The sequence below is a fragment of the Vulpes vulpes genome, chromosome 2, assembly GCF_048418805.1.
Source record: "Vulpes vulpes isolate BD-2025 chromosome 2, VulVul3, whole genome shotgun sequence".
Classification (NCBI taxonomy): domain Eukaryota; kingdom Metazoa; phylum Chordata; class Mammalia; order Carnivora; family Canidae; genus Vulpes; species Vulpes vulpes.
In genome coordinates this window covers 51,665,879-51,680,036 of record NC_132781.1, presented here as the reverse complement: position 1 = coordinate 51,680,036, position 14,158 = coordinate 51,665,879, and the positions used below count along the sequence as shown (strand labels likewise).

Genomic DNA, 14,158 nt, shown 5'->3' with positions numbered 1-14,158 from the left:
TGACTGGGCCCTCTGTTCTCTGAGGACAGCCACTGCTGCCCCTTTCAGGGTCCAGGATCCACTCCAACTTGCTGGCTTTAATTACCGAGCCCCTCATGACAGGGAGAGACAGGAACCAAAAGACCCTGTGGCTGGCCCTCCGTGTCTGCGCCCTTCCTGCAGGATGGAAGGGCCACCCCACCCCCATCACTAGTCTCCCCAAGGAAAAGCTCATTTCTTCCAAAAACCTCCTCTTCGGCATTGCAGTGGAGGAGGAAAGCTGTCCTCAGGGAAGGGGTCCTCACCGGGAGAGGGACTGGGATTCTGGAGCCACTCAGCCTATTCACCAAGCACAGGCTGGCTGTCCAGGCTGGGAGGTGCCCAGAGAACAATCCAGCCTCGACCCCTGTTCCATGGAGCTCAAAGCCTGATGGGACAGGTGGATGCTGAAGTTGTTGCAATAAAAAATATCTAAAAGACCTTTATGGGTGCGAAGTGCAGGGACAGTCATCCTGCAGAGCTAAGGGAGGTCTCAGGAGGGATGGTGGAGCAAGTGGGGGCAGGGGGTGGGGCTCATTTAAGCTGAGACCGGAAGATGACACAGGAGGTATCCTGGGGTGTGCTGGTCTGGGAGGAGGTGGGAGCCGGATGCAGTCCGGGAGATAGCACAGAGCCCTTGAAAATTGTGTCCCACGCCCCAAGGGCAGTGAGAAGTCACCCATGGGTGTCGAGAAAGATAGGATCCGATGTGCATTGTTAAGAAAGCCTCAGCTCCTGTGTGGACCAGGGCTGGGGGCTGTTACAGGGCCTAGTGAGAGAGGAAGGGTCTGGGAATGTCTGGGGTCCTACCTGAGAGTAGCCGGGCCCCCAGAGTCTGGCCTTGGTCTGCGGTTGGCTCCCTGGCGGACACCTTCAGTCTCCGTGTACATCAATTGGCACTCTCCTGGCTGTAGCCCGAGGGTAGGAGTCCGGGCTTTGCTGGTGGAATGTGCCGTGTGACCCTGGTTCAGCCATTTGACCTCTCTGGGCTTTGGCTTCCCCACTCCCACCTTTCCCACCTCATTTAGTGAGGATAAATAATTAAGACCTTCCGTGTGCAGCCCCTCCAGCTTCTCAAAAGCAAGCTGTAGATAGGATAGCTGTAATTGTGACCACAGGGGCTTCTCAGCCTGTGGCAAAAATCATTCACTTTGGGGTGGAAAAAGAATGCCGTTTTTTAAAAAAAATCATCATGATAAAGAATTACATTAACTTAAAAAAAAAACAAAAAAACCCTGAACATGTTTTAAGGTAGCAGCAAAAAGTAGTTGCAGAAGAAAACAAGGAAATAGCTCCTCAAGATGCATCCTCAAAGGGTCTGGTACCCAGGGAAGCGGGTAAATTCCCTGGCACAGCCACGCACGGCACCTCCCTGGCCTGGAAGGCCTGGCCACCCTCAGCTGCTTGCGAGGAGCTGCTGCGAGTTCCAGTCTGATGTTTTCAGGGGCGAGATTGGGGGGCTTGCATTTGTCACCCCTGTTACTGGCTGTGTGTTCCTGGCCAGGTCACGTGACCTCTCAGACTTGGAGCTCCCTTCCTCTCTCTTTCTTTCTTTCTTTCTTTCTTTCTTTCTTTCTTTCTTTCTTTCTTCTTTCTTTCTTTCTCTTTCTTTCTTTTCTTCTTTCTTTCTCTCTCCTTTTTTTCCTTTTATTCATTGCAAGAGTCCTAGAAGCAGTAAACAGACTGAAGAGGAAGGGCCCTCTCGCCTCTCCCCCCCATCATCCACAAGCTTCCTTCCAGCCTTTTCTCCGCCTGTCCACACTGGTGTGGATGCAGGTGTCTGCATTATGGCTCTTTCTCCCAGACTTGTGTTTTTACACTTCACATAGGTCTCCAAGATCTTTCTGGGTCATTTACACGGTGGCCAGAGCCACCCTATTCTTTTTGGTGGCTATACAATATTTCCTAATAAAGACACTGTTGCTTTTATAAAAGTGACTGGCACCCTAAACAAGTGGGAGAATTCTAGAACACCCATGATGTGTTCAAACCTGCTCTGAGGGCCGGGTGCTTCCCCAGCTCCTTGCCCTGGTAAAATCTCAGACATCCTAGCCTTTTCTGCTCACATTCAGTACAAAAGACATTCCAGTGCACTAGTTAAGATGTCTAGTCGAGTGTAATAATCCAAACTTCTGGCTTCACTGGGAGGAAAGTTTCTCCCCCTGCTCCCCTGCCCTGGGCTGGAAGCTCAGTGGGCAGGGACAGGGATTGAGCTGCCCTGTGTGACCTGTCTCACCTCCTTCTAGGCTCGGGGGGCAGGTGGAGGGCTGACAGAAGGGCCCAGTTAGTTTGGGGTGTTACAATGATTTGGGAATCTTTCTTAGGAACAGTCTGGAAAGCCCAGGAATACTGTCTAAAGCGAGGTTGTAGGAGCTGGTGTGACGGATCCCCAGGCCCAAGCTTGAGGCTCTGTTAATATTTTATGCACATGGGTCAAATTGGAGCTTTCATGTTGTCCTAGACCAATCACCCATTTTGTTTTGGTTTTCACACATATTAGCATAAAGTCATCGACACTGTCCTCTTACAATCAAAATAAGATCTTACTTACACTCGAGGGCAGCTTCAGGATTTGTGCGACTTGGAACTTATTCAAGCTTGAGGCCCTCTTTGAGAAAGAAAATTCAAAATCATGAATACAAATTTAGGCTCAAAACTTAACACCTAATTAGACCAAGAAAAGAAAAGATTGCAAATTTAAGTCAGCTGACGAACACCACAAATCGCAAAATTACAGAAAAATCAAACTTGAAAAAAATTAATTGCCTGACAAACCCTGTCTTCATATTCCTCCCTCCCTCCCACATTTTGAGACCTCCTACTCCTTGTTCACCTCTTTGTATGACAGGAATTTTATAATACTTTCCCCTAATGTGCCCATATTAAGCAATATTGTCCCTTGAAATAATTCTAAAATCACAGGAAGTTGTAAAGACAATACAGAGAGATCCTGCATCCTCTGCATGCAGCTTTTCCCCAGGATAAGATCCTATATAACTATGGTGCAATGTCAAAACTAAAAAGGTGGTGTTGGTACAATACACCAACTTTCATCACTTTTATATGTGCTCATGTGTGTAGATCTGTGTAGTGCAGTCAAGATACAGAACTGTCCCGTCACCTCAAAGATCTCCCTCCTGCTACCCCATCGTGACTTCCCTCCCTGCTGGACCCTAATCCCTGGAAAGTTCCTCAAGGTTATGTGCATGAAATCACATGGTGTGTGACCTTTTGAGATTGTCCATGTCCACTTGGCACAATGGCCTTGAGATCCACCTAAGCTGTGGGTTCCAATAGCCAATTCCTTTGTACTGTTGAGTGGAGTTCCATAGTGTGCGTGGACCCTAGTTTGTTCATCCACTCATCCACTGGAGGATGTTTCGGTTGTGCCCAGGTTAAACTAATAAGAAAGCTGCTATAAACCTTTGTGTACAGGTTTTTGCATACCTGTAACCTCACATTTTTTTTTGGAATAAATGTCTAGGAAGTACAGCTGCCAGGCCATACGGTAAGTGTATGTTTAAGGGTCTTTTTGGTTTTTTAAGATTTTATTTTTAAGCCATCTCTGTACCCAATGTGGGGCTAAAATTCACGACCCCAACATTAAGAGTCACATGCTCCATGGACTGAGCCAGCTAGGCATCTCTGTATGTTTAGTTTTTTAAAGAAACTGCCAAGTTATTTTCCAGAGCGGCTGTGCTTTTTCGCATTCCCACCAGCAATGTAAGGGAGGCTTGGTTTCTCTGCATCCTTGCCAGCATTTGGTACTTCTCATTTCTGCATGAATGGGTGTGTAGTGGAATGTCATCAGGGTCTGAATTTGTGTGTCTCTGATGGCCAGGATGTGGACTATTTTCTCCTGTCCTTATGGGTCATCCATACTTCCTCCAATGAAATGCCTCTTCGTTTGCTTTCCACATTGACCTTGAGAGCCCTCCACAGGTTCTGAGAGGAGCACTTTGCCAGATGTGTGGTTTGCAGGGATCTCCTCCCGGTCTGGGTAGCTGGTCTTTTCATCTTCTTGAGAGGACCTTCCACAGAGCAAAAGTTCTTCATTTTGAGGAAGTCCCAATGTATCACTTTTGTTTTCTCATATGGATCATGCTTTTGGTGCCAAGTCTAAGAAGCCAGCACCGAGCCTAGCCTGAGTTCCTAAAGATTTTCTCCTGCATTTTCTTTAGAAAGTTTAATTGGTTTACATTTATATCGAGATCCTTGATCCATATTGACTTAATTCTTGGGGAAGTTCTGAGAATTCAGTTGAGAGTTGTTTTGTGTTTGTTTGTTTGTTTGTTTGTTTTTTGCCCACAATGTCCAGTCATTTCAGGGCCATCTGTTGAAAAGACTATCCTTCATCCATCCAGTGGCAATGTCCATCAACTTACAGACTTTATTTTACCTTCTGTGTACCCTAACTTTTAGTACCCTGAATTATGAAAAAATGCATCTCCTAGAATTTTTCCTGATCTTTCTTTCTCTGACTTGCCTTCCTTCTTTTTCAATGACACATAATTGCTAAGAAATGCACTGTGCCAGCTCATACCGGACATGAGCCATTCCTGCCCTGGTGGTGTGGGCATCCAGTGGTCGAGGCTGGTGACAAACCTGTAAACAATGAACCTGAGCACTCGTGCATGGTGGGCACCTGGCAGGGGCCATCCGAGGATGCATTGTTGGGCAGGTCCTCTGGGGAGGCGACCCCACGGCTGAGACTAGGGGAAGCTGAGCATGTGCCAGGTGGAATAGGGGTGGGGAAGGCTTGGGGGCCCATGGCCTGAAGTCTAGGCTTAGTGTAAAACAAGAAAGTGTGATGTGACCCAGTTTATGTCCTGACAAGCCTCTCCATCTTTCTATCCAAGCTAATGAGCCAGAGCAGAAATGGGCAAAACCTGTTGGATGTCCCTCAGCCAGCCAGGCTGGGGCTGCCATGACCCCCAAGGTTTGTCAGCTGTTTCAACCTGCTCTGAGCCCCTCCCTGCCTGTCTCCAGGTAATAACCACTGACCGGAGCAGGACACAAAGACGGTCAGCCCAGGCTGCAAGAGGGCCTCAAAGGGAGGCTCTTGGTGATGTATGCAATGGGGGCTGCTGGGAAGACAGCTCTTCTGTTGTGAATGGCCTCTTGGGGTAGATACTGTGAGCTTACGCATCTCATGTCATTAGAAAGCATGGCCATAAATTAGGCTGCTCAGAAGCATGGGGTGTGTAATAATTAAGCAATAAAAGTCACCACAGGGGTAAAGGAACCAGAAAACAAAGAGCCACTGTTTTTAGACGCACTGCAGACTGCTCTGTAAAGAGACCTCTGAGCTTGAGTGGCATTTCAAAGCTGCTGAACCTCTGCTGGAATAGAGACCTGGCTCAGCCCAGCCCCAGGGAGGTCTGCACACTGGAGAGTCAGACTACACCAGGAGAACACAAGGGGCATGGGGTAGATGTTTAGGGTACCATCGATTCTATATCCCCTTCTGGGGCCATGAAATCCAAAACCTGGAGGGGCCTCACAGGGAGTGAAGCCAGTCACGTAGAGGGGTGACAGGGAAGGGAGAGGGGTGCGGCAAAGTAACACCTGATGCTTGGCTCCAGCCAGTTGTCGCTACACAGGCAGATAGGCCACATGGTCAGAACTTGCATATTTTCAAGGCAATCTGGAAAGCTGGGTTTTCATGTAAAATCTCCCACCTTTTTTTTTTTTTAAGATTTTATTTATTTACTCATGAGAGACACAGAGAGAGGCAGAGACACAGGCAAAGGGAGAAGCAGGCTCCCTGAGGGGAGCCCGATGCAGGACTCGATCCAGGACCTCAGAATCATGCCCTGTGCTGAAAGCAGACGCTCAACCTCTGAGCCACCCAGAGCCGCAGATTTTAGGCGCCTAAAATCTCCCAATTTTTAACTGTTGATGACAGTTTTGAAGTCTCTGAAGACTGCTGTGCAGGCCAAATCAAACAAAGCCAGAGGGGCATCTGGGTGGCTCAGTTGGCTGACTGTCCAACTCTTGATTTTGGTTCAGGTCATGATCTCAGGGTTGTGAGATCAACCCCGTCAGGCTCCATGCTGGGCTTGGAACCCATATAAGATTATCTCTCTTTCTCTTTCTGCCCTTCCTCTCCTAAACACACACACACACACACACACACACACACACACACTGACACACAAACAGACTTGAGGTTTGCCTTGAGATCCTGGGTAAGGGGGGTGTCTCTTCTTAATACTTTCATTTCTGCATTCCCTGGTCTGTGGGATAAGGTCACTGGGGAAGATTGGAACATTTCCTGGGAGCACTCACCTTTCCAGAAGTGCAGTGAGAAAAGCTGTGGATCCTCCCCACCAGACACCAGCTCAGAAATTATTGTCCACAACTTCTTGGGACCTGGGGAGCTAAGACCCCTGGGGCTAAGTCTTAGGCCACAACACCTGTGGGTACTGGGCCCCAATACCCGTGGCCACTCCAGACCCACCAAACCAGAATGTCCTGTAACAAGATCCCCCCATGACCCATGCGTGCATGCCAGGTTGCAAAACGCTGCTCTGTGCTTCCTTGGACTGTAAAAGACTCTGTGATTTCTAGTCTTGGGACCTACAGTAGACGTCATCCATTAAGCAGTTTCTACTGGTGTTTCCCCGAGGTGAGCTGAGGAACCCCTGTGTTATCAGTTCCCTGGGGTCCTCTGTGACAAATTACCATGCTCTTGGTGGCTTAAAGCCACAGACACACATTCTCTAATAGTTCTGGAGACTAGAAGCTTGCAAGGTGATGGCAGAGCTGTGCTCCCTCTGGAGGATTTAGTTGGAGAAACCCTCCCCACCTCTTCCACCTCTCACCAGCATGTTTGGCTTGTGGCAGCATCACTGTGCTGTCACCTCTGGTTTCCACACGGCCATTTCCTCTTCCCCCCCGTGCCTCTCTTTGCTGTCTCCCATATGAAGACACTTGTCATTGGAGTTAGGTCTACCCTAAAAAGCATTTGCATAATTGTTAATCCCATTTCAAGATCCGTAACTGGATTACATCTGCAAAAGCCCCCCCCTTTTTTTTCAAATAAGGTCATATTCACAGGTTCCAGGGGTTAGGATGGAAACAGCACGTTGAACACCACCCTTCAACCCCACACACCTGTATCAGAACTACTTCCTATATTTGCTTAGAAAAATGCAATTTCTTGGGCCCCCCTCCCACTTCCCAACTCAGAACCTCTGGGGGTTGGGCCCAGGTGATTCTTATGCACCCCCCAAAAAATCTGAGACTCTCTGTCCCAAGGAAACAAGGAAATGATCAGCTCAGACATGAGAGGTAGAAAAGCTGGCTGTTCGCCATCAAAAGGAAGGTCAGAAAGACATGATGGGGGGAAAGCAAATGAGCCTGTTTCACTGTTTCTTCTTCTTTTTCTCTTTTTGCTTAGGATGAAAATTTTCAAACATGCATTAAAGCATAGCAAACAATATAATAACATGCCCATGATCAACCTCCATCACACAGCTTCAACTGTTATCGATACACTCTGCCATCTGTTTTCACTTTATTTTACTGTATTTTATTTTATTTGGTGGACGTTCCTTCTTAAAGCAAACTGCAAACAACCTATTATTCTACCCACAAGCCCTTTTATAAGCATCTCCAGCAGAGACACTTAAATACCTTCCAAACCTCGGCTAGTGTTCACTCAATCCTGGTTGCCGAAAAACAAACCTTCCCACTGATGGTTTGCTGGACTCGGGGTCTGAACAGGTCTGCAGACTACCTGGTGGGCGTGTTCCTTAGGTCTCTGTAATCTACCTCACTTCCTCCTCCTTCCTTCCCAAGTTCCTTCGTTTGCTGAAGTGCTTGAGTTACTTGTCCTGAAGAACATCTCACACTCGGGACTTGGCCCTTAGCATCCTCGCATGAGCGTGTAGCAAGCTCCCCATGCCCTGCACTCCCTGTGAAGCATGGCAGGTGGGCCGACAGCTTGCGAGTCCAACACAGGGGCACTAGCCACATGTGGCTCCAGAGCCCTTGAAGCATGGCTCAAGCCGCCGAGGAACTAGATTTACCATTTTATTTAATTTTGACTAATTTGAATTCAAACTTTGGAACTGAACCTTTTGAACACCCCATGAATATTTTAAAAGGATTATATGTTGGTGTGATAATATTTTGGATAGATTAGATCAATAAAATATGTTAGTAATGAGAGCAATAAAATGTATTAGTAAAACTAATCCTGCCTGTTTCTTTTTCACATTGCAACTGGAAAAATTCTAGTTTTGTGGTGACTCGCATTGTATTTCTATTTGACAGTGCTTGTCTAGAAGTTTGATTACCTTAAGGGTCACTTTGGTTTCTTTTCCCAAAGAAATGGGTCATGTGGTACAGCTGCTGCAGGCTGTCCCACCCACTGTAAAACCCCCACCAGCTCTCCACCTAATGGCGTTAGCAGCCACTGCCGATTATTACCTCAATCCATTCTTTTCTTTTTAAGGTTTTATTTTATTTACTTATGAGAGACACAGAAAGGCAAAGACATAGGCAGAAGGAGAAGCCAACTCCCTGTGAGGAGCCTGATGTGGGACTCCATCCCAGGACCCCAGGATCAAGCCCTGAGCTGGAGGCAGATGCTCAACCACTGAGCCACCCAGGCGTCCTGATCTCAAACCATTCTTTCACTGGGAGCAGCATACCAGTGATTCCCTTCCCCTCGGCTCTGTCATTCCTCCTGCAATTATCAGCTCTGGTTCTTCTGTAAAGAACCTGTCCTTGTCACCTATCTGGTTACTCTGGGCTGGTCTCACCTGCTGCCCCCACTGCTCTGGGACAGAGACAATGATGGTACCCGCCTGACAGTGTTGCGAAGAGGTGGGGCATGCAACATGCTCTTCACAGGGTAGATGCTCTCCTAGCCCTGAGACCCTTGTCAAGGAGACCCAGAGTCAGAAACTAGAGGCCATAATTATTTTACTCCTGCAAAAGGAGAGAGACTCGGTGGAAAATGGGGCTCCATTGTGTACACGGCACAGGTGGGGACTTACAGCCTGGGAAGAGGGAGTGAGGGGTCAGGGAAGGACCCACAGAGGCAGGCCGATGCTTGCTGAACGGACCTGATAGGATTCTTGGTAGAGGCAGGCCAAGGTGATCAGATACCGAGGGAGAGATGGGATGGGGGGACTGACCTCACAGACTCTTGATGAAGACTGGCTTCAGCAGACCAAGGACGGGGCCCAAGGACAAGGTCTAGGTGAAAAGACGGCTCCAAGGAACCTGTCTAAAGTCTGATATCAGAGACAGTCTTTGTTACCATCTCCCAGAGCACAGCCCTAAAGGTCAGGTGGGCATCCTTGGTGGAGGGGACACCACTGGCCTTCCAAGACATCAAGCCTCTGCACTTCCTCCCTGCAGGCCTTCCACCCCTTTCTTTGACCTACTGCAGCACCGCTACCAGCAGCTTTGGGTGCAGGAACAGAAGGCCACCCAGAAAGCCATTAAGCTGGAGAAGAAGCACAAGGTACATGTGTCCTCCACTCCAGAACGGCCACCCTTTGGGGAGGGAGTGGTAGGAGGGGCTGGCCCGGCAAAGCTTTGAGATAAACATCGGTGCATGATTCTCACTGCGGGGGAATGGAGGTAGGAATCAAGCTACTCCGTGCTGTGCTAAAAGGGTCTTGGTGATGATCACGCCCAACCACTACTCAAGCCCCAAAAGTGGAAGATTCTGGCCCGGGTCCTGTGTGCCTCTGAGACAGGAGCAGGACCCAGTGTCCAACTCCCACCTGGGGACTCCTTCCATCAAAACTTCACATGAGTTTGCTCATCCAGAAATCTGATTCTAAACTAATCTGACCCAACCTTGACAGAAATATGCCCTGTATCATCTGTAAAGAAAAGGCTAATAAGGCAGGATCACACATTTTGGGGGTGCCTGGGTGGCTCAGTTGGTGAAGTGTCTGCCTTCAGCTCAGGTCATGATCCCAGGGTTCTGGGACCAGCCCTACATCAGGCTTCCTACTCAGCAGGGAGTCTGCTTAAGCTTCTCTTTCTCCCTCTCCCTCTGCCCCTACCCTTGCTCGTGCTTACTCTCTCTCTCTTTCTCTCTCTCTCTCTCAAATAAAGAAATAAAATATTAAAAAAAGGGATGCCTGGGGGGCTCAGCGGTTGAGTGTCTGCTTTCAGCTCAGGGCAATATCCTGGGGTCCCAGGATCGAGTCTTGCATCGGGCTCCCTGCAGGGAGCCTGCCTCTCCCTCTGCCTGTGTCTCTGCCTCTCTCTGTGTGTCTCTCATGAATAAATAAATAAAATCTTTAAAAAATTTAAAAACCACATTCTGTTATACTTTAGGAGTACATTTTGTTTCAAATTAATGATGAGGCCACATACTAAACCCATTCTGTACATCACGTACATCATTTCAGTGATGTTTGACAAAAGCCCCAGGAGTGGGTATTATTCCTGTTTCCTGGGCATGGAAACTGAGCCTCAGAGAGGCAGCACCTGCACAGGGAAATTGAAGCTGAGGACAGAACCATGTCCCCATACTGCCACTTGCTAATTAATAGTGTGAGTTGTAGTCGATCCAAACAGGTGGATGTAGTGCTACACAGATTCCATGAGAAGCATGATTGTAGCGTGTCCGGTGGGTGCAGCAATCCATCCAGGGCTGTCCCTATGTCGTGCTCCATACAGGGAGCTGGGCTGAGCATGCACCTGTGTTCCTGCACTCTTATTTCCTGAACACCCCTGCAGGCCAAGATCTCATCAGGGCAGGGCGGTTGTTCCGTTTTCATATGGTCAAACTCATGCTCAGAGGGATTAAGTGACTGGCCAAAGGCATCAGAGCCAGGCCTGGACTCGAGTGTGTGCAGCCCCAGAGTCTCCACTCTTCTTCTTCTTTTATTTTAATTTATTTTTTAAAATTTATTTATTCATGAGAGACACAGAGAGAGAGGCAGAAACACAGGCAGAGGGAGAAGCAGGCTCCACACAAGGAGCCCAATGCGGGACTCGACCCCGGGAATCCAGGATCACACCCTGAGCCAAAGGCAGACGCTCAACCACTGAGCCACCCAGGTGTCCCATCTCCACTCTTCCTAATGGCAAGGTCCCACTCATGCTGGTTATGGGACAGCCTGGAGTTCAGCAACAGGGCAAAGATGTTCTAGAACAAAACTGGGGAGCGGAAGAGTCTTACTAAGGGTCCTGGTGCCTTCAGGACAGGCCAGGAGTGGCACTGATGGGCACAGGGTGTCAGTCTCCCCAGACCCATGGCCGGCGGCCAAGGCCCCTCCCGCTGTTCTTGGCATCGATAGAGCGCGAGACACCAGCTCATTAAAAAGCAGAGTGTTGTAATAACATTTTAAAAGCAGCCCATGACTAGTTTATTCGTTAATGGCTCAAGAAAGAGTCAACTTACTATGGTAACGACCAGTTTCAGAGGGAGCACTGCCATTACAAACTGCTTTATAGCTCCAATTTGGTCGTGTTTTTTAATTAGCGGCAATTTCACGGCAACTCAGAGTGTCGCAAATCCATGGAAAACCGGGCTCCCGAGGACACATCTTCTGACTCTAGAGACAACTGTGGCCAGTGCCCCTCCTTGTTCAGCAGAGCACTCTACTGTGATGTTCCCAAGCACTGGTTGGGAACTGGGGCCAGCTCCAGGTGTGACTTCGAGTGAGCCACCAACTTGGGATCTCAGTTCCCTCATTGGGGAAAAAAATGGGTCAGACTAAATGAGGCTCCTCCCCCCCCATGCTGTCCCCAGCACATAGTAGGCCCTCAGAAACCACTTGTGGAACCAACCCCAGGGTTCTCTTCCTGTTCCAAGATTCTCTGTGGCTGTACATTGTCTAACAAACAGCTAATGAACACCCAGATCCACAAACACTGGGGCTGAGGTTAATAAGATGACTGGTCTACAAGGCCAAGTTGCCACCATCCAAGGGGAAGCCTGTATCTCCAGCTGCTAAGATGTCCTGGGTTTTTGATGGTGATGCCCTCAAGTGAAATTGCGGGCAACAGCTTCCATGTAGTGAGTCATCATCTTGGGTCCTTCTGCTCAAAGCTGAATCCGGCAAATCCTACGGTAACCAACCCTGTCAGGCATCAGTGACCACTTCCAGCAGGGAGCCCCACCTCCATTTAGAAAGGGGAAATGAGGTGCTTGTATCCCTCTGATTCTGAAGGCCAGCTTGGTAACTCCCGGCCAGATAGCATCTCTGGTTTGCAGATAGTTTCCAAACTGTTCTAGGAGACAGAGAAGACAGCTAACCCAAAGGGCTTCTAAGTTATCCAGAGATACATTCAATAAAATTAACTTAGGGACACCTGGGTGACTCAGCGGTTGAGTGTCTGCCTTCAGCTCAGGGCGTGATCCCAGGGTCCTGGGATCAAGTCCTGTATCGGGCTCCCTGCATGGAACCTGCTCCTCCCTCTGCCTGTGTCTCTGCCTCTCTCTCTGTGTGTTTTTCATGAATAAATAAATACAATCTTTTAAAAAATTAATTAAATTAAATTAATGTAAATGGGGGTGCCTGGGTGGCTCAGTGGATTAAGCTTCTACCTTTGGCTCAGGTCATGATCCCAGGGTCCTGGGACCAAGCTCCGAATCAGGCTCTCTGCTCAGCGGGATTCAGTGGGGTGGTGGCATCTTCAGCTACATTTGGGTCAGTTTTTATTGTCAGCTCCTCCTTTTGTGTGCCTCCCGTCACAGCAGCAGCCCTCCTGGGAGAGCGCTGGAAGTTTATCAAGCCCTGCCCTCTGAAGGAGAGACGAAGCACAGCCCCAGTAGAACCCAGGGCAGATACAGATTTTGAGAGACCTGAGACTTCCACACGTTGGAGGTCCTATTTAAGGGGAGTGGGACAGGGGCGCCTGAGTAGCATTTGCCTTTGGCTTAGGTCATGATCCCGGGGTCCTGGGATCGAGCCCCATGTCTGGCTCCCTGCTCAGCAGAGTCTGCTTCTCTCTCTTCCTCCACCTCTCCCCATGCTTGTGCACTCTCTCGCTCTCTCTCTCAAATAAATAAAGAAAATCTTTTTCTTTTCTTTTCTTTTCTTTTTTAATAAAATCTTTTTTTAAAAAAGGGGGGCAGAGTGGGACATACGGGTTCTAGTTATGGAATGAATCAGTCCCAGGGAATAGTCAATGGGACTGTGCCCGTGGCGAGTACCTCATAACCTATAGACTTGTCGAGTCGCTATGTTGTCCACCCGAAACTAATATAACATAGTGTGTGAGCTATACTTCAATTTAAAAAAAGAAAGGAGAAAGTACATAAAACGTATTACCATTACAAATTTTAGAGAAACAGAGCCCATGAATAGGACCCCCCCAGGACCTTAGGAGGGACCCTGTGCCATGAGGATCCCCCAAAGCTCAAGCTGTATCAGATCATGGGAAATTTATGTCTAGAGCCAAACCAGAAACCAGAGCAACATGCTTGCAACAGCGGGTGGTCCCACGCCTTAGTCCACTGAGCAGTGTGGCCCGGGAAGCAGGTGCAGTGAAATCAGACTCAGGAAGGGCTAGAGCCAGGAGGAATGTGACCCCTGGGTCTGCAGCACCAGGAATCCCAACCCTCTGCCCTCACCTCCCTTCGTCATAGCTTGGGCTCCTCCAGGCAGCCAGGAAACCACCTCAGCTCTTCATTTCTCTGGCCTGCAGGTGATCCTGGGGAAGCTGTATGAGACCCGGAGCAGTCAGCTGAGAAAGTACAAGCCGCCAGTGAAACTGGATGCCCTCTGGCATATGCCTCATTTCCAGAAGGTCAGTCTCGCCTCCAAATGCCCCTTCCCACACCTAAGGTGGATGCCTCTCACTTTGCCTGGTCTATCTGTCCTCTAGACAGTGAAATTCTGTGGCCTTCTACCCACTGGTTGGCATAATAATAGATACTATATTATTGCTGCAGTATCTTATATTATCTTACTGATTCTTCCTACTTACTGATGTGGGGGCTACTGCCATCCTCATTCCCCAGATGGGGAGCATGGCCAATGCTGGCTTAAGTGGCGGCCCTTTGCTGAACTTGGGCCACTGACCACAGAGACTGGTTGTCTGACTACTGCAGTGGACACTGTCTGTGCCAAACCACCCCCCCTCCACTGATGGGGTCATGGGTGCACCACATCCCTCACTGGGGATTTGACCAGCGCTAAACCTCCTT

General features: G+C 48.8%; 1 protein-coding gene across 2 annotated transcripts in view; it reads left to right on the top strand.

Annotated features, from left to right (window-relative positions):
* CFAP77 (cilia and flagella associated protein 77) overlaps positions 1-14,158 on the top strand; it is a 132,172-nt gene that overhangs the window by 93,451 nt on the left and 24,563 nt on the right. For both annotated transcript variants that reach the window (XM_026009559.2, XM_072748314.1), the window contains exons 4-5: positions 9,397-9,502; positions 13,657-13,758. In XM_026009559.2, coding sequence (XP_025865344.2) covers positions 9,397-9,502; positions 13,657-13,758 — 208 coding nt within the window. The remainder of the gene's footprint in view (positions 1-9,396; positions 9,503-13,656; positions 13,759-14,158) is intronic.